General features: G+C 35.3%; 1 protein-coding gene across 2 annotated transcripts in view; it reads right to left on the bottom strand.

Moving 5' to 3' along the window:
* The window catches only part of SCAMP1 (secretory carrier membrane protein 1), a 107802-nt gene that overhangs the window by 12209 nt on the left and 72035 nt on the right, over positions 1-23558 (bottom strand). For both annotated transcript variants that reach the window (XM_059061394.2, XM_059061395.2), the window contains 2 exons: positions 12629-12730; positions 9187-9304 (listed from right to left, as the gene is read on the bottom strand). In XM_059061394.2, the coding sequence (XP_058917377.2) occupies positions 9187-9304; positions 12629-12730 (220 nt within the window). The remainder of the gene's footprint in view (positions 1-9186; positions 9305-12628; positions 12731-23558) is intronic.

The following is a 23558-nucleotide window of genomic DNA, read 5'->3' as shown; positions in this document are numbered from 1 at the left end:
AAAAGAAATAAAAGGAATCCAAATTAGAAACAAGTAAAACTGTGACTGTTTGCAGATGACATGATACCATGCATAGAAAATCACAAAGATGCCACCAAAAAACTACTAGAACTCATCAATGAATACAGTGAAGTTGCAGGATACAAAATTAATATACAAAAATCTATTGCATTTCTATACACTTACAATGAACTATAAGAAAGAGAAATTAAGGAAACAGTCCCATTTACAACTGTATCAAAAAGAATAAAATATGTAGGAATATACCTACCTAAGGAGGCAAAACGTCTGTACTTGGAAAACTATAAGACGCTGATGAAAGAAACTGAAGATGACACAAACAGATGGAAACATATACCGTGTTCATGTATTGGAACAATTAATATTGCTAAAATGACCACACTACCCAAGGCAATCTTAATATTCAATGTAATACCTATCAAAATACCAATAGCATTTTTCACAGAACTAGAACAAGTAGTTTAAAAATTTGTATGAAAACACAAAAGACCCCAAATAGCCAAAACAATTTTGAGAAAGAAGAACAGAACTGGAAGAATCACAGTCCCCAACTTCAGACTATACTACAAAGCTACAGTAATCAAAACACTGTGGTACTGACACCAAAACAGACACACAGATCAACAGAACAGAGTCCAGAAATAAACCCGTGTACTTATGGTCAATTAATCTATGACAAAGGAGGCAAGAATATAGAATGGAGAAAAGACAGTCTCTTCAATAAGTGGTGCTGGGAAAACTGGATGCCTACTAGTAAAAGAATGACATTAGAATATTCTCTAGCACCATAAACAAAAATAAACGCAAAATGAATACCTAAATGTAAGACTGGAAACCACAAAGCTCCTGAAAGAAAACATAGGCAGTATACTCTTTGACATCAGTCTTAGCAATATTTTTTGGATATGTCTCCTCAGGCAGGGGAAACAAAAGCAAAAATGAACAAATGGGACTACATCAAACTAAAAAGCTTTTGCACAGTGAAGGAAACCATCAACAAAACAAAAAGGCAGCCTACTGTATGGGAGAAGATATTCCAAACAATATAATCTGACAAAGAGTTAATATCCAAAGTATACAAAGAACCCATACAACTCAACATCAAAAAAAAAAAAAAAACCAACCTCATTTAAAAATGGGCAGAAGACCTAAATAGACATTTTCCAAAGAAAACAAATAAATGGCCAACAAGCACATGAATACATGCTCAGCATTACTAATCATCAGGGAAATGTAATTCAAAACCACAATGAGATGTCACCTCACACCTATCAGAATGACTATTATCAAAAAGACAACAAATTACAAGTGTTGGCAAGGATGTGGAGAAAAGGAAACCTTTGTGCATTGTTTGTGGGAATATAAATTGAAGCAGCTACTATCAAAGAAAGTACGGAGGTTCCTCAAAAAATTAAAAAAAGAACTGCCAAAAGAGCCAGCAAACCCACTCCTACGTATTTATCTGAAGAAAATGAACACACTAATGTGAAAAGATATCTATTCATTGCAGTATTATTTACAATAGCCAAGATATGGATGCAACCTAAGTGCACATCAATAGATGGAGAAAGAAGATGTGGCATACACACACCCCCACGCACACAACAGAATACTACTCAGCTATAAAAAAGAATGATATCTTGCCATTTGTGACAACGTGGATGGACATAGAGGGTACTATTCTAAGTGAAATACTGTATGATTCCACTTACATGTGGAATCTAAAAAACAAAACGATTGAAGAAACATAGCTAAACAGGAACAGAATCATAGATATAGAGAACAAACAGGTGGTTGCTAGAGGGGAGGGGGTGGGGGAGGAGAATAATAGCTGAGGAGATTAAGATTAGAAATTTCTAGTTGCAAAATAAATGAGTCATAGGTATGACATGTACAGTGTGGGGAATATAGTTAATAATTATGTAATATCTTTGTATGGTGACAGTTGGTAACGACTTATTGTGGTGATCATTTTGAAATGTACAGAAATAGCAAAACACTATGTTGTATAACAGGAACTAACAGTGTTCAAGATCAATTATACTTCAAAAAGAAACAAATTCATAGACAAGGAGATCAGATTTGTGGTTATAAGAAACACGGTGGAGGGAGGGGGAACTGGATGAAAGTAGGCACAAAAGGCACAAACTTCCAGTTATAAGACAAAGTACCAGGGATGCAATGTACAACATGATGAATATAAGTAACACTGCAGTATGTTATATACAAAAGTTCTTAAGAGAGTAAATCCTAAGACTTCTCATCACAAGGAAAAATATTTTTCTATTTCTTTCATTTTGTATCTATATGAGATGATGGATGTTCACTAAACTTATTGTGATAATCATTTCATGATGTATCTAAGTCAAACCATTATGCTGTACACCTTAAACTTATATGGTGCTGTATGTCAATTATATCTCAATAAAACTGGAAGAAAAAAAAAGAAAGCATGCTTTTAAGATCCCTGTCATACCAAAATGATTTCAACATTTTTTAAAGCTGGGAAAAATGAGTTTTTGAAAATTGTTTCATTCTCATTTCGAGTTTTTGAAAAAACTTCTGGACCTCTAAGCCTAATTTTTCCAATTAAACATTTCTTAGAAACTCTCTATGAACGCTCCTGCCCATAGATCTGGGTCAGATACCCTTTCTGTAACCTCTTTAACTACTACTCTAGATCCACACTGTTGAAATTCCACTCATCCTTTGAGGTGTATCTTAAATATTGCTGTCCTCCTTCTGCCTGAACTAGCTGTAGCTCTCCCTTTTGTCAGCACTTCCAAGACTTTTAGGGATGTATATTGTGACTCTTCTTTTGCAGGGTTTATTCACATGTCTTATATCCTACATGCTTTTTAAGTTCCTTGAGGGGAAGTGGCAATTTCCACACATAGTTATACCCCCAGAACACATAGTAACTTGTGGTAGAAGTCACTGAACAATTATTTGTTTCTATATCTCCTATGGATTAAACAAATGGCCCCAAATCATCCTCATTATTTAAAAAAAGTTACCAAATAAGTTTAGTACTACTCTAGCAGACTATACCTGTGTTACAAAGTAAAATGCTTATTAGTTTGCAATTACCTCAGAGGTTAATTGTTTTAAAAGTGAACATACTATTTGACACCTACTAGGATGGCTATAATCAGAAAATGGAAAATAAATGTTGGCGAGGATGTAGAGAAATTGGAACACTTGCACATTGCTGGCAGGAATGTAAAATGGTGCAGTCACTGCAGTAAACAGTTTGATGGCTCCTCAAAAAGCTAAACATAGAATTACCATATGACCACCAAGCAATTCCACTCCTAGGTATATACCCACAAGAACTGAAAGCAGAGACAAAGCAATACTTGTACATCAATATTCATAGTAGCACTACTATTCACAGTAGAAAAAAGGTGGAAACAATCCAAGTGTCCATCAACAAGCTAATAAACACAATGTAGTATATACATAGAGTGGAATATTATTCAGTCATGAAAAAGAATGAAATTCTGACACATGCTACAACATGGATAAACCTTTATGTTAAGTGAAATGAGCCAGACACAAAAGGAAAATACTGTTTGATTCCAATTATATGAAATATCTAGAATAGGCAAATTCACTGAGCCAGAAAATAGACTAGAGGTTATTAAGGGCTGGTGGTAGGGGGAATTGAAGAGTTACTGCTTAATGACCCCAGATTTCCTGTTGGGGTGATGAAAAATGGAAATAGTGGTAATGGTTACACAACATTGTGAATGTAATTAATGCCACTAAGTAGTACACTTAAAAATTATTAAAATAGCAAATTTTATGTTTTATGTAGAGCCACAATTTTTAAAAATTAATAATGTAATATACCAAAAAGCATTGAATTATACAATTTAAATGGGTAAACTGCATGATATGTGAGTTACATCTCAGTAATAAAGCCATTAAAATATGCATATAAAGATTATTTGGATGAAAATATCATATGTACAGCATTATAAACTAGCAGATCCACTGAATTTGAAGATGCCTACGTAAAGATAATTCACAATAATTTAGTTATATTAACCGAGGTTTGGGATCTAATAAGTAACTAGCCTAGTACTCATAGAAACGGATAACAAAATTAAGATTGGGGCAATCCAAAAAAAAAAGTGAACATACTAAGGATACCAACTGATAACAGATATAAACAACCTGCTCAGAGTGCCAATTTTTCTAGGGATTCAAAAGTATTACTGTACCTACTCTGTGTCCCCTGGATGAAGATAAGCAGCATGTGGACTAGCATTTAATAGGCAATGTGAATCATCTGAAATTGATACCTAATCAGAAAAGACCTTAGTACTGGACGATTCAGAGAGGGGAAGAGAGAGAAGCAGCATGCTTGTCTGTGATAGTACAGAAAGATATTACAGTAAAATTATCAGCATTCTGTCCTAGATCCAAAATAAATCAGAAAGAAAAGGGGGGGAGGGTAGTGAACAACTACAATGCTTTCAAAGAAAGTGAAATTCACTTTTAATCTAAGCAGACTGTCATTTTATATACAGTAGGATAGCTTCACAAAGCATTTACTGTAAAACACCAATTTAACTAATAAATGAGACTTTTCATTATTGTGGATCCTATACCCCAATTCTATACTCTCACACAAAATAAAAGATCATTTGCAAAACAGATTATTTGTGTATAGAAAAAAATTTGTTAAGTACTTTAAAAACTTGTTTTTTAAAGAAGTGAAATAACTTTTTTCTAAAATTCTTCTGAAGTGCAAAAAAATCACTACTAACAATTATTTTATTAATGTGGACAAAGTCTATTAACAATTTTTTTAATTTCATAGAAAAATAACCATTCAAAACTAGGTCCCAAAGGAAATACAAATTATGTATTATCTATTTATCTCTACCATACTAAGTTATTCTAGCTCTTATATCAATTAAAGGATGGGGGAAATTTTGTATTCCCCTGATATATAATCTCCTATGACTCGTTCATTTGTTATTTGAGCCATTTATAATACCTCCCCCTTAGCCCAAAACTATTATTTAATTCTTTCTAATAGCTTACTATAAAAAGATGGGCCTATAAAAAAATATTGTTTGGGAATAATCTAAAAGAAAATTTTAAAAAATCTATCTGTGAAAGGTAAGGATTAAACTATTCCCTTATCTACGAAGAGGTACAAGAGACAGATATTCCTGCATTTCAATTATTTTAAATTTGGATTATAAGATGACACTATGGGGAAAACAAAGATACCATAGTGCTCATACTGGGCACTTTAGACACCAATGATTAGCTAACTCCGAATTATGCAGGACTTCAGAATGTCAACAAAATTCTCAAAATTGTATTCATTGCCATTGAAATAAATATATACCACAGAGCACCGTTTAGCTGGTACTGGAGACACAGAATAACCTAATAAAAAGCAACTATTCTAGAGCCAAAACAGTGTGCACAGATAACTTTTAGAGGGCATTAACTGCTTATGGAAAGCCTGACTCCTAGTGGTTATAAACTATGGCTACATAGCCCGAAAGGACTTTTCTTTTAAAATGTACAGTGTGGGGAATACAGTCAATAATAGAATACCGTTATATGATGACAGATGGTAACTAGACTTACTGTGATGATCATGTTGAAACATACAGAAATATCAGATCACTATATTGTGTACTAGAAATTAACATAGTGTTGTAGGTCAATTATACTTCAAAAACAAACAAACTCATAGAAAAAGAGATCAGATTTGTAGTTATGAGAGGCAGGGGGTGGGAGAAGGGGAACTGGATAAAGACAGTCAAAAAGGTACAAACTTCCAGTTACAAGATAAATAAGTAATAGAGATGTAATGCACAACATGATAAATATAATTAGCAGTGCTGTATGTTATATATGAAAATTGTTGAGAGTAAATCCTAACAGTTCTCATCACAAGGAAAAACATTAAAAAAATTTTTATTTTGTATCTACATGAGATGATGAATGTTTGTTATACTTATTAAAAATCATTTCATGACGTATGTAAGTCAAATATTATGCTATACACCTTAAACTTATATAGTGCTGTATGTCAATTATATCTCAATGAAATTGGAAGAAAAAACAGCAAGTTTTGAGCAAGTATGGAAAAGAAAATAAAAAGAAAAATCAGGTTTTTTCATTGGATCTCAATTTCTATAAAATTAAAAGAAATCCTTGCTGTTACAAATATGAAAGCTGGCTCAAACTATATTTTAGCTTATATTATCTCCATTTATTGTACTTCATAAAATCATCTTATCTAAATTCCTTATTTCACAGACGAAGAATATGAGACTGGAACTAGGTCTTGAAAGAACACTTGTAAGTCTTCAACTGGCAGAGAAGATAAAGTAACCCAGAGGTCAAGAAGCATACCATGAACAAAAACTGAGACAAAGGAATGTACGTGATGTATTTAAAGAAACCAAGCAGTAACTTTGAATGGAGTATAAAGTCTGGATCCGGGAGTTGTGAAAGGTCACCACCAGCCCTACTACCACTACCACCACAATCCCATTCCCCAACCTGAAGTCCACTTCAAAAATCTTCAGAGTACTGGGTCTGTTTGGGATTTTTTTTTTTTTTTTTGCAGTACGCAGGCCTCTCACTTTTGTGGCCTCTCCCGTTGTGGAGCACAGGCTCCAGACGCACAGGCTCAGCGGCCATGGCTCACGGGCCCAGCCGCTCCGTGCATGTGGGATCTTCCCAGACCAGGGCACGAACCCGTGTCCCCTGCATCGGCAGGCGAACTCTCAACCACTGCACCACCAGGGAAGCCCTGGGATTTTTTTTTAGATTAAAATAGTAACTATACATAAAGTGAACTGAAGGAAGTGGGAATGGGGTATGAGCGACTTGTAAAAAAAATCTCTGGGTTAGCTGAGGTTGGAAATGGAAAGGAAGAGAAAGATGGAACAGACACTAAAAAAGTATCTAGGAAAGTGAGTAAAAAAGTAATGGAAGCACTGACAAAGTACTGACATAAGTTTTAAATGGAATCACATGAAAAAGTACTTAGAACCACTCATGTATAATAGCTACTTAATAAATTTCCTTTTTAAAACACAGCTTCATTGAGATAAATGTTGTACACTATACAATTTATCCTTGTAAAGTGTACAATTCAATGGTTTTTAGTATATTCATAGACCTTGTTCATCATCACCCCAAAAAAGAAATTCTATAACCATCTGTAGTCACCCTCTACCCCACCCCTGGTTATAGGCAACCACGAATCTACTTTCTGTCTCCATAGATTTACCTATTTTGGATATTTCATATAAGTGGAATCATACAATATGTGGTGTTAATAAATGTTTCTTGAATATGAATCAGAACTTCTGGAAGGAGTGCTGCTTCTGAGAAAAGAATGAGTTTATGATGCATTACTGTGAGATGATGATACAAATCAACTGGAGATATAAACAGTCACCTGAAGATGCAACTAAATGTTTGTGTAAAGCATTGTCTTTCAACTCCAACATTCTAGTTCATGCAGGTAGGGAAGAAACTGAAACTATGAGGGAGGTTGAAATTCCCAAGGAAAAAACACTGTAGAGCAGGAACAAAGAGCAGAGACCTGACTGCATTTAAGAAGACCTTTACTTAAGAGCTGAACAAAGAAATGAAGGAGAAAGACTAGCCTCAGAGGCAGGAGAATCAGAACATAACCATAAAGGCTGAGGAAGAGGGGCCACCTGTAGAATAGAAGGCTTCAGAGTCCAAGGAGGAGGAAAACGGAAAAAAAGGCTGGTATAAAATCTAGTAACTTTAGAAAGCAGAGTTTCAATAGTCATGTATATGTATTTCTAAAAAGAAGTAAAAGCTTTTAAGAGGGAAAATGAGTAGCAAAATATGGACAGAAAGAACATAGCCTAGGTTTCACAGAGTTTTGAGAAGGATTAAAGACAAATGTACAAGCAAAATATTTCAAGAATGCAGTTTTCTTAAATATGAGGTACAGTTATTTCTGTGCAATCCTTGTACATATTCTCAAGTTGCCATAAAGTAAAAAAAAAACAAAGAAAAAATGTTTTAAGGACTTATTTTCCTTAATGTGAGACCCAACAAAAAGTATTATTTTAAAACATAGGTGTTATTCACAGGGTCTCTATATTATGTTGGAACATGTGTAGAATATCAAAAATACATAACCAAGGAACGATAAAACTTTATATATAAAAAAACCTGACCTTTCTCCTACCCTATGGAATGATTTTCTTTAAGGCAGGGAAAACAGCTATGGGAATTCGACAGGAGGAGGCGCAGTCATCCCTCAGTATCTGTGGGTACTGGATCCATGATACCCTCATCCCCACGCCCATGGGTACCAAAATCTGAGGGTGTTCAAATCTCTCATACAAAGTGGCATAGTATTTGCAAGTAACTTACGCACATCCTCCCCACATCTGTCCCATAGGTATACTTGAAATCATCTCTAGATTACTTATAAAACCTAAAATAATGTAAATGTTATATAAATAGTTGTAAAAACAATGTAAATACTATGTAAATAGTTGCCATTGTGTGGCAAATTCAAGTTTTGCTTTTTGGAACTTCCTGGAATTTTTTTTTTCCCTAATATTTTCAATCCACAGTTGCTCAAATTAGAGGATGTGGAACATGTGGATATAGAGGGCCAACTGTATAGCTAAGATAATTGGGCAGTTACTAAAAATAAAATTCAGTCCATAATTCAGCCTGAATCTGTTACCAGCTCACTTTATACTCTTAGATAAAATATAGTGTCTTTAAATTATAAATACAGATAAAATGCACATACCACACAAGAGTTTTACTTCTATTTATTAATCGGGCTACTATGTTTCATATTCAAAAAAGAAATCAGAATATATAAAAAGATACAAATTTTTAAAATGAGATTGACTCTTCAATTGATAAAAGAAGCCCTCAGTTAACAGAATTTTAAAATATCCCCTATCTATGGGAAACATTAAATGTGATGCAATTTTCTAAAATTTATCTATATATAACTTTTAATTGTAAAAAGTAATCCTCAGAGAGCAAACTTGCATAAGAATAACAACCAAATGTCTTGAGGTTACACTAAATAAAGAGCAAAATGGGAAAATGAGAACTGAATATCAGGTTCACTAAAACAATTTACAGACATAAAATTTCAATTACCTTTTTAAACATAACTAGTGAGATGACTGCTGAGGCTGTGAAAAGTGCTGCTATGATTATCATCATGATTCCAACAGGAATACTTTTGTTGAGACCAGTAAGGGATGAAATCCAACCGCTATGAAATTAGAAGAAAACTAAAATTAGGCAAATAAGTTAATGCACAATTTTTTAAAACAGCATAATAACTAACACATTTTCAGCACTTACGATCCAGGCAACATCCAAGTTCTTTACATGTATTAACTCATTTAATTCTCAGAACAACCTGCTACGATATATGCTCTTTTTAATCCCTATTTTACAGATAAAAAACTGAGTCACCAAGATTATTCAGTAACTTGCCCAAGGTCACACAGCTAATAAAAACAGCACAGTCTGAATTCAAACCTAAACAGCAAAATCCAGAGCCTTAAATGTGTATCATGAGATTTTACATTTTTTAAGCCTATGATTTCATTATTAGTTTTTAAAGTTCATTTTAAATTTTGCTTAATTATGTAAAAAAAATTTGAGAACCACATATTCAACAAAGGGCTAGTATCCAAAATATATAAAGAAACTTCAAAGCTCAACAGTAAAAATAAATTCTTATAATTAAAAAGTTTCAATTAGAAAATGGGCAAAGGACTTCCCTGGTGGTCAGTGGTTAAAATCCACCTGCCAATGCAGGGGACATGGGTTCGATCCCTGGTCTGGGAAGATCCCACATGCCGCAGGGCAACTAAGCCCTGCACCACAACGACTGAGCCTACATGCCAGAACTACTGAAGCCCACGTACTCTAGAACCCGCGCACCACAACTGCTGAAGCCCACGCACTCTGGGGCCCGCGTGCCACAACTACTGAGCCTGCGTGCTGCAACTACTGAAGCCTGTGCACCTAGAGCCCGTGCTCCACAACAAGAAGCCACCACCACAATGAGAAGCCCGTGCACCACAACAAAGAGTAGCCCCCCACTCGTCTCAACTAGAGAAAAGCCCACACGCAGCAATGAAGACCAGTGCAACCAAAAAAAAAAGAAAATGGGCAAAGATATGAAGAGACATTTCACCAAGAGGATATACAGATGACAAATAAGCACATGAAAAGATAAAACCATCATGAGTCATTAAGGAAATAAATATTAAAACCACAGCGAGATATCATTACACACCTATCAGAACAGCTTAAAAAAAAAAGTAGTGACAACACCAGAGTCTGGTGAGGATGTGGAGGCTGAATCACTCATATGTTGTAGTTGGGACTGTAAAATGTTACAGCCATTCTGGAAAATACTGTCAGTTTTTTAAAAACACTGAACAGGGAATTCCCTAGTAGGTCCAGTGGTTAGGACTCCCTTGGCTCTCATTGCCAAGGGCCAGGGTTCAATCCCTGGTCAAGGAACTAAGATCCCAAAAGCTGTGGTGTGCAGCCAAAAATAAATAAACAAATAAATAATGTATAAACACTAAACATGCAACTTCCATATGAACCAACAATTAACACTCTTCTCTTGGGTATTTATCACAGAGAAACGAAAACTTATGTTCACATAAAAACTTGTTTACGAATGTTTTTAGCAGAATAGCCCCAAACCAGGAACAATCCAAGGTCCCTCAACTGGTGAATGGTTAAACAAACTGTGGTCCATCCATACCATGGATGCTGCTCAGGAATAAAAAGGGATGAACTACTGAGACACAACAACCTGGATAAATCTCCAGAGCATTATGCTTAGTGAAAAAAGCTAAAGTTCACAAACTGTATGATTCCATTTATATAACATTCTTGAAATGACAAGCAGATTAGTGATTGCTGGGGTTAAGGAGGGAAGTGAGTGTGGCTATAACGGGCAGCATAAAGGATCCTTTGGTGATGGGAATGTCCTGTGTCTTCACTGTATCAATGTCAAGATCCTGATTTTGATATTATACCATAGTTTTACAATATGTTACCACTGGGGAAAACTGGATAAAGGATACTTGGGATCTCTCTGCATTATTTCTTATAACTGTCTGTGACTCTACAATTATCTCAAAATAAAGAGTCTAATTTTTTAAAGTCTGCTAAATTACATGAGGTCTGTCTTACAACAGGTCACCTTGTATGCACCCTCAGTAGCAGATTCCTGTGCTATTTAGTCACCTCACAGGCTGCTGTGCTCAATTTTAACACTTTTTTCTAAGTCTGTTCTAAAAAGCAAAAGAAGGGCTTCCCTGGTGGCGCAGTGGTTCAGAATCCACCTGCCAATGCAGGGGACATGGGTTAGAGCCCTGGTCTGGGAAGATCCCACATGCCGCGGAGCAACTAAGCCTGTGCGCCAGAAATACTGAGCCTGTGCTCTAGAGCCCGCAAGCCACAACTACTGAGCCCACGTGCTACAACTACTGAAGCCCGCGCACCTAGACCCCATGCTCCACAACAAGAGAAGCCACCGCGATGAGAAGCCCATGCACTGTAACAAAGAGCAGACCACGCTCACCATAACTAGAGAAAGCGCGTGCACAGCAACAAAGACCCAACGCAGCCAAAAATAAATAATTTTTTTTTAAAAAAAGCAAAAGAAATTATTTAGGTTTCATTAGAACACAAAAAGTGCTGTTAACATACGCAGTGTATTTTTAAAATTAAACATGTAAAACATTTCCTTTATCTCAAATGCTAAAGACTAAACATTTTTAAAAATCATAATGAAATCTACTCTTTCCTAGAACTGATTTAAAATACCCCAATAAATTCTCTGCATATATATGTGCCCGTTAGATCTGCAAAGCTATCAACAGTTGTCTGACTTCCAGTGACTACTCTAATTCAGTAGTAGCATACTAAATTTAAGTCTTCAAATACACTCTAGTTACATAATCATTTCAGTTTACGTACGTAGCACAGCAAACTTGTCTCGCACATGCTTTTAGCTTATAAAAATTCAACTGTACGCAATGGTTGTTAAGAGAAAGAAGAGAGGGAGGGATGATTTTATACATAGGTACTCTTCTATGCACCACTTCTCTCAAGGAATGTTTGCTCCAGAGTGTCTGAAGAGAGATATAAATCTATGACCTAACTTGTGTCCAAATAGTCTCCGTTTCTGAGGGTCCCCCATTGAGTGAGCATTTTGCCATGCTAAGAACGATTCTATTTGTTTACAGATATATCCATATATGTGCATGCAGTGACTCCACTTTTCAAAGACGTGTGTGCATGTGTGCACACATGCATTTGTGTGTGTATGAAAATACATGTTTGTATAACTAAAATAGCACTTTACACATAACAGGTACCCTTTTCTTAAATTCCTTCAAAGGTTATTCCTTAGGAAACTTTTAAATTGCGTTTTTTATTATTTGTATAATTTTGCTAATCTGGTTTTTCTGTGTCAAATATTTTTAGGAATCCAAAAATTATATTAAGATACTAGATGAACAGATTATAACTAGAGTAATTAAAGTAAATGACTTACCAGTTACCCCAATTATGAAATCCTGCAGCCTGGAGTACATGTACAGCAAACTGACAAATATAGACGAAAAAGAATACAAAGAATCTGAATGAACTGTCACTCCTGTTTTTAAAAAGAAAAAGAGTAGGGAGAAAAAGAAAGGGGAAAATGTCATTGTTCTCAATGCCTTTATATTCACTTGTAGACTGACATTCAAACATTAAAAAATATTTTTAAAAATACCAGTGGCAACTACCTGAGACTTGAAATTAAAATAACGTAATAATGTATGTGAACCGTTAATCCAAATACTAGACAACGTTATTATTATTCCAGCCTCACTTTGTCCTTTCAATTTCCAACTGCACCACAAAACATCTTGGCAAAAGAAAAATTTTGTTTTCCTTTTATTTTTTTTATCAAATAGCTTCACTGAATTATAATTAACATACAATAAACTGCAAGTATTTAAAATATACAATTCAGTAAGGTTTGACATAAGTATATAACTATGAACCTTCTCTAATCAAAATAGTGAACATATTCCAAATTTTACCTTGTGTTCCTGGTTAAACCCTCCCTCCCCACCCATTGCTTTCAGTCACTATAGTTTCATATTTCAGAGTTTTATTTAAATGGGATCATACAGTATACACTTTTTTCTTGTCTGCCTTCTTTCATTCAGCACATTTTCAGATTCACTCATGTTGCTACATGTAACAAAAGTCCATTCTTTTTCATTGCTGAGTTAGTATTCCATTGTATAGTACACCACAGTTTGTTTCTTCATTCACCTGTTGATGATCAGTTAGATTGTTTCTAGTTTTTTACTTCTATAAATAAAGCTGCCATGGACATTCATACATATGTCTACATATGAACATACATTTCTTTTTCTCCTGGGTAACTACCTAGAAGTGGAATGGCTAGAACACATAGATATAAGTTTAACTTTTTTAAAAATTAATTTTATTTTTGGCTGTGTTGGGTCTTTGTTGCTGCATGCGGGCTTTCTCTAGTTGCGGCGAGTGGGGGCTACTCTTCGTTGCAGTGCATGGGCTTCTCACTGCAGTGGCTTCTCTGGTTGCGGAGCGTGGGCTCTAGGCACATGGGCTTCAGTAGTTGTGGCATTCAGGCTTCAGTAGTTGTGGCACATGGGCTCTAGAGCGCAGGCTCAGTAGTTGTGGTGTGTGGGGCTTAGCTGCTCCGCAGCATGTGGGATCTTCCCAGACCAGGGCTCAAGCCTGTGTCCCCTTCATTGGCAGGCAGATTCTTAACCACTGTGCCACCAGGGAAATCCCAAGAGTGTCTTTTAAAGAACAAAAATTGGAGTTCATAAAACGACAAAACTTATCAATTCCTTTATGGATCTTGATTTTATTGCTGTATCTAAGAATCTGTGCCAAAGACAAGGACACAGTTTTTTTTCTTGTCTTTTTCCAGAAGTTTTATATATTTTTGGTTTTACATTTAAGTCTATGTCCCTTTTTTAGTTAATTTTTTAAATATAGTATGAGGTATGGATTAAAGTTCCTTTTTTGCATATAGATACACAATTATTCCAGCATAATTTCTTAAAAACTGTCCTTTCTATACTGCATTACTTTTGTACCTTTCTAAAAAATCAGTAATCTATATATGGGTGCGTTTATTTCTGGACACTCTATTCTGTCTCATCATTCTATATGTCAATGTTTATGTCAATACGATTACCTGGGTTTTCTAATAAGTCTTCAAATTTGTAGTGTTAATCTTCCAACTTTGTTGTTCTTTTTCAAAGTTCTTTTGGCTATTCTAGACTATTACATTTCTATATACATTTTAGAATCACTTTGTTCATTTCTATAAAACAACATGCTGGGATTTTTATTGGGATTGCATCGCATCTATAGATCCATTTTGAGAGAATTCACATCATCATAATATTGAGTCTTCCAATCCATTAACAAGGTATATCCATTTATATTTCCTGCATAGATGATTATGTAATCTGTGAATAAAGACAGTTTTACTTTTTCCTTTCTAATTTGATGCCTCTTACTTGGTTTTCCAGCCCGTTTATACTGGCTAGAACTTCCATTTCAATTTGAATATAAGTGGTGAGAATGAACATCCTTATCTTGTTCTTGATCTTAAGCAGAAACCCCTTTCAGTCTTTCACCATTAAGTATGATGTTAGCTGTTACAGTTTTTCATAGATGCCCTTTATCAAGTTGAGAAAGTTACCTTTTATTCCCAGTTTATTGAGTGTTTTTATCATGAAAGTGATTGCTGTTACATTTCGTCAAATGCTTTTTCCGCATCAATTAAGATGATCATATGGTTTTTCTATTTTAGTTTGTAATATGGTGAATTACAGTAACTAATTTTCTAATATTAAACCAACCTTGAATTCCAAGAATAAGCTGCACCCACTTGGTCATGACACAATATCTTTAAACATACTGTTGGGCTCCCCTGGTGGTGCAGTGGTTGAGAGTCCGCATGCCGATGCAGGGGACATGGGTTCATGCCCCAGTCTGGGAAGATCCCACATGCCGCAGAGCGGCTGGGCCCGTGAGCCATGGCTGCTGAGCCTGCACGTCCGGAGCCTGTGCTCCGCAACAGGAGAGGCCCCAACAGTGAGAGGCCCGCGTACCGCAAAAACAAAAACAAAAACATACTGTTGAATTTGATTTGTTTGGCAAGATTTTCAAATGTCCTAAGTTTACTCCATTCCTGTTCATCCCAGTGACTATTCCAACCCCAAAACACATTTTTGGAAGTCTTCATTAGAGAAGATTTGTCCCTTCCACTTCATTTATTTATCATTTGTTTATGTGAGCATGGCTCATAGATATTTTCTTTTTTCTTGTTAATTATTATCTTGCTTTATTATCTATGTACCAAGAAACCAGAATATCAGAATGGTTAAAATTATATATAGAATATATTCTCTGAATAAGGGCTTCATAAATAGACTAATTCTAAAGGCTTCACAACAGCTATTTCAGTTACCTAAGAGCGATCTTTCTACTTAGTTCCAAGCTCACAGATATAGTCTAGAAGCTGAAACTGCCTAATAACAGCCTCAAAGAAATCTATTACAAGGTACAGAATATGTTTTAAAACTTAAACTGTCCTACTAAAAAGGAACCACTTCTAAAACATTGCTCTCAAATACAAATGGAGGAATGTAAAAATTGGTGTGCCTTCCTCTTTTATAGGTACAGTTAGTACCTATAAAAGCACAGCTAGTATACTAAGTTGATGAAATGGAAACCTCGGAGTCCTTAAAACTCATTTTTTCTACTTTTACTACTGAAGGAGGCAAAATATCTTTCTCGATAGACTTCGTTTGCCTCATTTTATCAACCAACTTTCCTGTTTCTGGACAAGGAAACAGTAAAATTCATTTTGTGTACATTTACCATGCTAATATAAATGATTATTTTAAAAATACTTCAACTGGCTTCCCTGGTGGCGCAGTGGTTGAGAGTCCGCCTGCTGATGCAGGGGACAATAGGTTCATGACCCGGTCTGGGAAGATCCCACGTGCCGCGGAGCGGCTGGGCCCGCAAGCCATGGCCACTGAGCCTGCGCGTCCGGAGCCTGTGCCCCACAACGGGAGAGGCCACAACAGTGAGAGGCCCGCGTAACGCAAAAAATAAATAAATTAATTAAATAAATAAATAAAATAAAAATACTTCAACTTTCTCTGAGATTTAATCTCCATGTGCCAGCACTTACTCAACTATCTGGACTCGTACAAGAGTGCACAAATCTTCCTCTATCTAATCTGTCCAAATTATTACAAATGTAAAATCAAATTCAAATTTTTAAAAGGTTACTTTGTTTTTAACTACACAAGCAGTCACTGAAAATATAGTTCTTCACATCAAAACAATATAAAAAAGTGAATCTGACTCCCCTGTGAAAATGATTTTACAATACCAGGTTGCAATTCCCTGCCAAAAGCCTAAAATTTATTAAAGACATATGCAAAAAACTGAGGTAGTCATAGTGCTAGGAAGCACATTAAGTATAAATAATTTCCCATATACTAAATAGTAGAAAACTCTGTAAAGTGTAAACTTAAACAATACAATCATCACAAGAATTTCAAGTTCATCTGAGTTGCTTTAAGAGCCAGGTAAGGCTGTGAAGCTCTTACAGGGCCAGATAACCACTCCCCACCCCACAAGTGGAGGGCTGTACCAGAGCCAGAATCAGAAAAAGTCCAGAAGAAAAAACATCCTTGTGGGTGTGGACAATGTCTACTGGCATCCCAAAGCAAAGGCAATGGGTCTTGTATATACAAAGAGGTTACGAAGCCGACTGTTTAAACAACCCAGCTTGTACACAGTCATTTTAATCCAAAGAAGAAAGAGTAGAACTACAGTTAGAAAAACACTATCAACTGATTTAAGCTAAGTACTTTTAAACTGTAATCTGCCTCAGTTTACAGTGAAGTACTTGTGGTATTTTGAATATTTATTCATAATAGATCCAACTATGTAACCAATTTCTTCATCAGAATAAATAACTAAATAATAAAAGCTTCCTATTGCTTGCCATCCTGGCTCTTCCAGATCAAAGCCTATTGGAAAACTTAATCTCAAATAAGCCAGTTGTTTTTGGTTTAATTGTCTTCAAATAACATACTGACTAGTTATAGTACACCTTTCATAAAAATTTCCTTCCCTAAATTATTATTTAAAATCTCAGAAAAACTGTATTAAGATCACATAAATCTTTTATTTCACATTACATATCAGTAACAGAGATTAATCACAACTACAGTTTGAGGAATCAGGGAAGACAAAGTATTTCATTATTTTAATAGGGAGAACAGAAATTTTACATTTAACCACAATAAATGGGTACAACTTAACTAAAGTACTAAACATTTTACCTTTGGTAACTCAGCATAGTAGTTAAGAGCATGTAGCTTTAGAGAAAGATTTGAGTTTGAATCCAGACTCTTCCAGTTAAAGTTGTGTAACTTCAAAGAAAATTTAGGCCTAAATCTGAGATTTTCTATATGCAAAATAGGAACAACAGTGGAATCTACCTTTATATGGATGAAATAATACATGTAAAGTGCTTAGCGAGGGATGTACAGGCACATAGGAAACAATCAATAAATGTTACTTGTTGGTACCTCTCTTACCCCAGTACAGTACTGCACTGCAAACAATTTTGCTCACAGAAGTAATATTCTGCTTACAGAAGTGACATTTGGCTTCTGATAAAATCTTGAAAATTTCTGGGACATGATTGGTAACTTCATTACTACCAGAATCAAGTAATACATGAAATTCCTGATGATGCAGATGATGTTAAGGCAATAGAATAAAAAGGAACCTAAGAAATACAGCTGCTTTCCTTGTCTTAGTCACTTTGAGATGCAAGGCTATCTAAACCAGCCTCATTCTCCCCCTAATGCTTTTGTGCCAAAATCAATTCTTTCTCCAAGAACAGGGTTCCATAAATAGGCTTTAAAAGGCAGCACCACGAACCCACCCAAATTGTGCATAATATTTTGTATGTCTGTATCTTTTTAAGAAGAGGAGTCACAAATTTTAGATTCACAGTGGAGTCTGTGATATAAAATCTATTAAGAACACTCACTAGCCTAAACTAAAATGCATAGAACTGGGATGGAAGGGACCCTAGACTTTGTCTTCTTTCCATCTGTGTTCTGCTAAAAGCAGGGGGCATAATAAAAAGTTTGTATGTAATGAAATTTTAAACTTGGACAATTTTAAACCTAGTCCACAACCTGGGTTCAAGCTTTGGATCTTCTATACTTAACTGACTCCATATTTTGCAATATCAGCTAACATTTGTTCAACATTATGTGCCAGGAACGATGGCAAACACATGCATTACCCATTTAATGCTTACATTACCCCTATGAGGTAGACACTAATATTGACTCCATTTTACTGATGAATAAGCAGATAGACAGGTTAAATGATCCAAAAACAGAGCTAGTAACAGAAATGCTGAGACCTGTCTGTGTATCCTGATGTTTTTAAGCATGTGATAAAACTATCTCTAGGATATTATTTTAATTCCATCTTGTCCAAGAAAGCTAATCATCAATCAATAGAATACTACTATCTACATTAAATTAATCCCAAATGCTCAGTTTTTCTTATATGAGAAGATTATAAATTTTTTCATTTGTAATAATTTAGGTTCTTTAAAATACTTCCTTTTAGAAAAAGTCAGGGAGAATACAATAGACAGAATAGTATTTTGCAGCTAATAAGAAAATAAGGACTAAAATTTACTAAAACTTTTACTTGATTAGTCAAAGATTTTCTTGAGTGACAACTAAAATCTCACAGTTGAATTGCCATTCAATTTAGAAAGCATTAAACAGCTAAACTCAGCCAATAGCCAACCATTTTCAAATTACCTTTGAACAGCAAAACTAACTAAAGCAAAATAGAAGTCAAGTTAACATTGGTTAGACTCTAGGTCACAATTAAACTGTCTTCATCATATTACACAAGGCTCTTATCAAAGAGAAAACTTAAGAACATATATTTTTTTCCTACAAATATGCCTCTAAGACACTTCTGTCAACAAAGAATACTGAACAATAATACAGCTTGAATTTTGAGGTATCTAGCACTCTTATTTAAAATAAGAAATTTCAAATAACTATGATTAATATGTTCAAGACTCCAGTCAAAAAGGTAGATACCATGAATGAAGAGGACTCTCAGCATATAAGTAAGCTATAGAAAATAACCAAATGACTATGGTAGAAATTAAAACCATGGTAACAGACATGAAGAATACCTTGGACAAGCTCATCAATATACTCAATACAGCTGAGGGTGAACCTGAAGATAGAAACTATACAAACTGAAATGCAAGGATAAAAAAAGAGTGGACAAAACAAGAACAGAGCATCTAAGAGCTGAAGCACAATATCAAGCAGTCTGACATACATATAACAGGAATTCCAGAAAAAAAAAGAAAAAGTGGCAGAAGAATTACCTGAAGAGATAATACTGAGAATTTTCCAAAATTAACTAAATACTCCAATGAGAAATCCAAGAACATTAGAGAACACTAAAGATACACACCAAAACACACACAAATGAACACACAAACATGCACATCATAATCAAAATGCCCAAAATCAGAAATAAGGAAAAAATCTTGAAGGCAGAAAGAGAAAAAATACTTTAAAAACAAAACAAGAAATAACAGACATCTCATCAAAAGCTCGGCAAGGGCTTCCCTGGTGGCGCAGTGGTTGGGAGTCTGCCTGCCAATGCGGGGGACACGGGTTCATGCCCCGGTCCAGGAGGATCCCACATGCCGCGGACTGGCTGGGCCCGTGGGCCATGGCCGCCGGGCCTGCGCATCCAGAGCCTGTGCTCCGCAATGGGAGAGGCCACAACGGTGAGAGGCCCGCATAACTCAAAAAAAAAAAAAAAAAAAAAAAAAGCTCTGCAAGTCAGAATACATCAAAGTGATGTGTTTAAAATACGGAAAGAAAAAAATAAAGAACTCAGAATTTTATATCCAGTAAAAATATCCTTCAAAAATGAAAAACTATAGGACTGGTTACCTGCAGACTTGTACTAAAGAAATATTTAACAAAATTCTTCTAGCAAAACAATTATGATATGAAACAGAAACATGGGTCTAAACAAGAAAATGAAAAGTGCTGAAATGGCTTTAATGAAGTCCATTATAAAATTCATTTCTATTTTTAATTTTTATAAGAGACAACTATCTGACGCAAAAGTAATTACAATGCATTGTGTATTTCTAGTGTATGTAAAAATAAAATACCTAACAAAAATAGCACAAAGAATTGGGGAAGAAAATGGGAGTAATCTTTTGGGAGGTCCTTATAGTACACATGAATAGGAATATTATAATTTGGACATAGACCAAGACTAATTAAAAATGTATACTATAAAAACTCAGGCATCACTAATAAAGATTTTGATAAGAGGTAGAAATAATGAAGAATAGGGGAACATAAAATTATTTACAAATACTCAATTGATCCAGAAGACAAAAAGGAATAAAAAAGAAACAACAGTTGGAACTAATAGAAAATAGTTTGTAAAAAGACAGATTCTAATCTAATCAGATCAATAAATGTAAATGGCATAAATGCACAATTAATATAGACAGACTGCCAACTTGGATGCAAAAGCAAGACCCAAATAAAGATTGCCTACCAAAAAAGTCACTACAAATATAAAAACATTAGTAGGTTAAAGGTACAAGAACAGAAAAAGATATAATATGCAAACATAAATTAAAAGAAAGCTGGAATAGTTGTCATAATATCAGATAAAATAGATGACAAAAAAGGATGATTATACCAGGGACAATGAGGGAAACTACATAATGATAAAGAATTCAAAGCACAAAGAAAACATATCATAAATATATATCTACTTAACAAGAGTGTCCATCTACATGAAGACAAAACTAAAAGAAGACAAAAATCCATAATTAAAGTTGGAAATTTCAACATTTTTGTCAATTCTCAGGAACTGACAAAACAAGCAGACAAAAAATCAGTATGAATACAGAAGACCTGAACAACACTATCAACCATTTTGACCACACTGATATTAACAGAACATTTCATCCAACCAAAGCAGAATATACATTCTTTCAAGTGCACACAGAAGGAGGTGTCAGTTTCAGAGTTTTTCAATCCCCAGCACTGCTACATTCTCTATGGATTTTCATATCAGCTTCTACCCTGAATCTATTCTATATTATTATGGTTGAAAATTAAGAAAATCAGCTTTACACAGATATACAGTTAGAAAAGGGAGAACCTTAAGCTCTCTGAAAGGAGAATACCAAGGGTCCTTTCATCACACTAGAAAAACTACTATAAAATAAGCCACATAAAAATTAACAGACCATTTTCCTTCTCTTCACTCTCAACACTCAGCTGGTACAGAACTTTGTAATGAATAGTAAGCTCTGAACTACTGTGGTTAAAGAACCATTCAAGAAATAAACATTGCCAGTAAATATAGCTGACCTTTGAACAACGGGTTAGGCATACAGACCCCACCCCCACCCCAGTCGAAAATCCATATAGAACTTTACAGTCAGCCCTCTGTATCCAAGGTTCCACATCCACAGATTCAACCAACTATGGACCATGTAGTACTGTAGTAGTATTTATTGAATAAAATCCACATATAAGTGGATTCAAGCAGTTCAAACTCATTTGTTCAAGGTTCAACTGTATTCTAAGATTAATTAACCCACTGAACAGAGATTATTGAGTTACCTAGATTCTCTGCAAATTAAATAATAATGTAAACATAATAAAGTAGAAAGGAAAACAGGAGCCCTAAATTTCCAGTCTGAAGGCTTAGGTGAAAATCTCAGCAACTAATGATCCACTAGAAAGATTCTAAACATTCAACAATATAAAGTACTGAACAAGACTTGTAGACTCTAAAGCACTATATATTTATATACACATGGAAGAAACTAAACAGTAGGTTCCTCTTGCAGGTATAGAAAGAATATTACCCCTCCTTAAGATAAATTTAATATGAGACTTCACTTTGGAATCAAAAAAAGAAAAATTCTCTTTTTCTGGTTATACAAACAGGATGAAAAAGAGTCAAGTTAATTACAAAAGACAGTATTTTAACGTACATTAAACTAACTTGAAAGACTATTTAAACAACATAAAAATGAAGTAATATCAATTCCTGAGCTTTGGATGTTTTTACACTTAAAATCAAATATAAAGTATCTTTTTACAGAAAAAATTTGATTGACTTTCTGGTTTCATACACTAGTATAACACTTTTCAAGATGTTAAAATAGTGTTATAGTTCAATTATATTTGATTTTTAATTTCAATTAGCAAAATATTCCAACATAAAAGGTGCAATATCCCTACAGATACTCAGTATGTTCTAAAGAAACAGGACCAAAAATATACTGTCTACTGCCCAGAGATAGCTTACTTTTAAAAAGTATACCTGAGGGACTTCCCTGGTGGTCCAGTGGTAAAGAATCCACCTTATAATGCAGGGGATGCAGGTTCGATCCCTGGCCAGAGAACTAAGATCCCACAATGCCATGGGAAAACTAAGCCCGCATGCTTAGTGAGCTTGCACACCTCAACTAGAGAGCCTGCATGCCACAAACTACAGAGCCCATGCGCTCTGGAGCCTGCACACCACAACTAGAGAGAAGCTTGCGCACTGCAGTGAAGAGCCTGTGTACCACAATGAAAGATACTGCGCGCCGCAACCAAAAATAAAATAAATAATAAATCTTTAAAAAGAAAAAGTATACCTGGAAGAAGCTTAGAAGTAGCAAACCATCCTAACTACAAGTAAAAAGCTGAACAAACTGAAAAGTCAACAAACTCTTCTTAGATCTGAAAGAGAAGTGAAGCCAGAGGACAAACTGCAACCCCAAAGCTGGGAGACAGATAGATGAATACAGAGAATCAAGTTATTAGAGCAAAAACCCATAAGCAGAAACCTCTGCAGCAACCATTGCCAGGGGAGGAATTCTGAACTGTAACTGACAAGAGGCTCAGAGTGGACAACTCTGAAGAGTTAAAAACTCCAGGGAGATCTAGTCATATGGGGAATCCCACAGATTTGTGAATTTTACCAACAACAGCTCAATATGGTTCTCAGAGTGAATTCTTTAGAGAAAAAAATCCCCTCATGCTTCCTGGAGGAGGTGGGAAACGGAACCATCTGCAAATACTCTAGAGCACTCTGTTCTTAACAAGGACTGACCTCAGGAGAAACTAATTAACCAGAGCCCAACCTGCTGCGGTTTTATTAGAGCCTAACCTACATGAGGAAACAGAAATGGCCAACTCCAGCCCACTGTAGGCCAGCCTGTCCCACCTGAGGAGAAGGAAGTACTGAGAAGCACTGGTGCAGTTCACAGTCCAGAGGCTCAAGCTAACTGA

The sequence above is a fragment of the Kogia breviceps genome, chromosome 4, assembly GCF_026419965.1.
Source record: "Kogia breviceps isolate mKogBre1 chromosome 4, mKogBre1 haplotype 1, whole genome shotgun sequence".
In the NCBI taxonomy this organism is placed as follows: domain Eukaryota; kingdom Metazoa; phylum Chordata; class Mammalia; order Artiodactyla; family Physeteridae; genus Kogia; species Kogia breviceps.
Note: the sequence above shows the minus strand (reverse complement) of the source record. Positions and strands in the feature narration are given on the sequence as shown.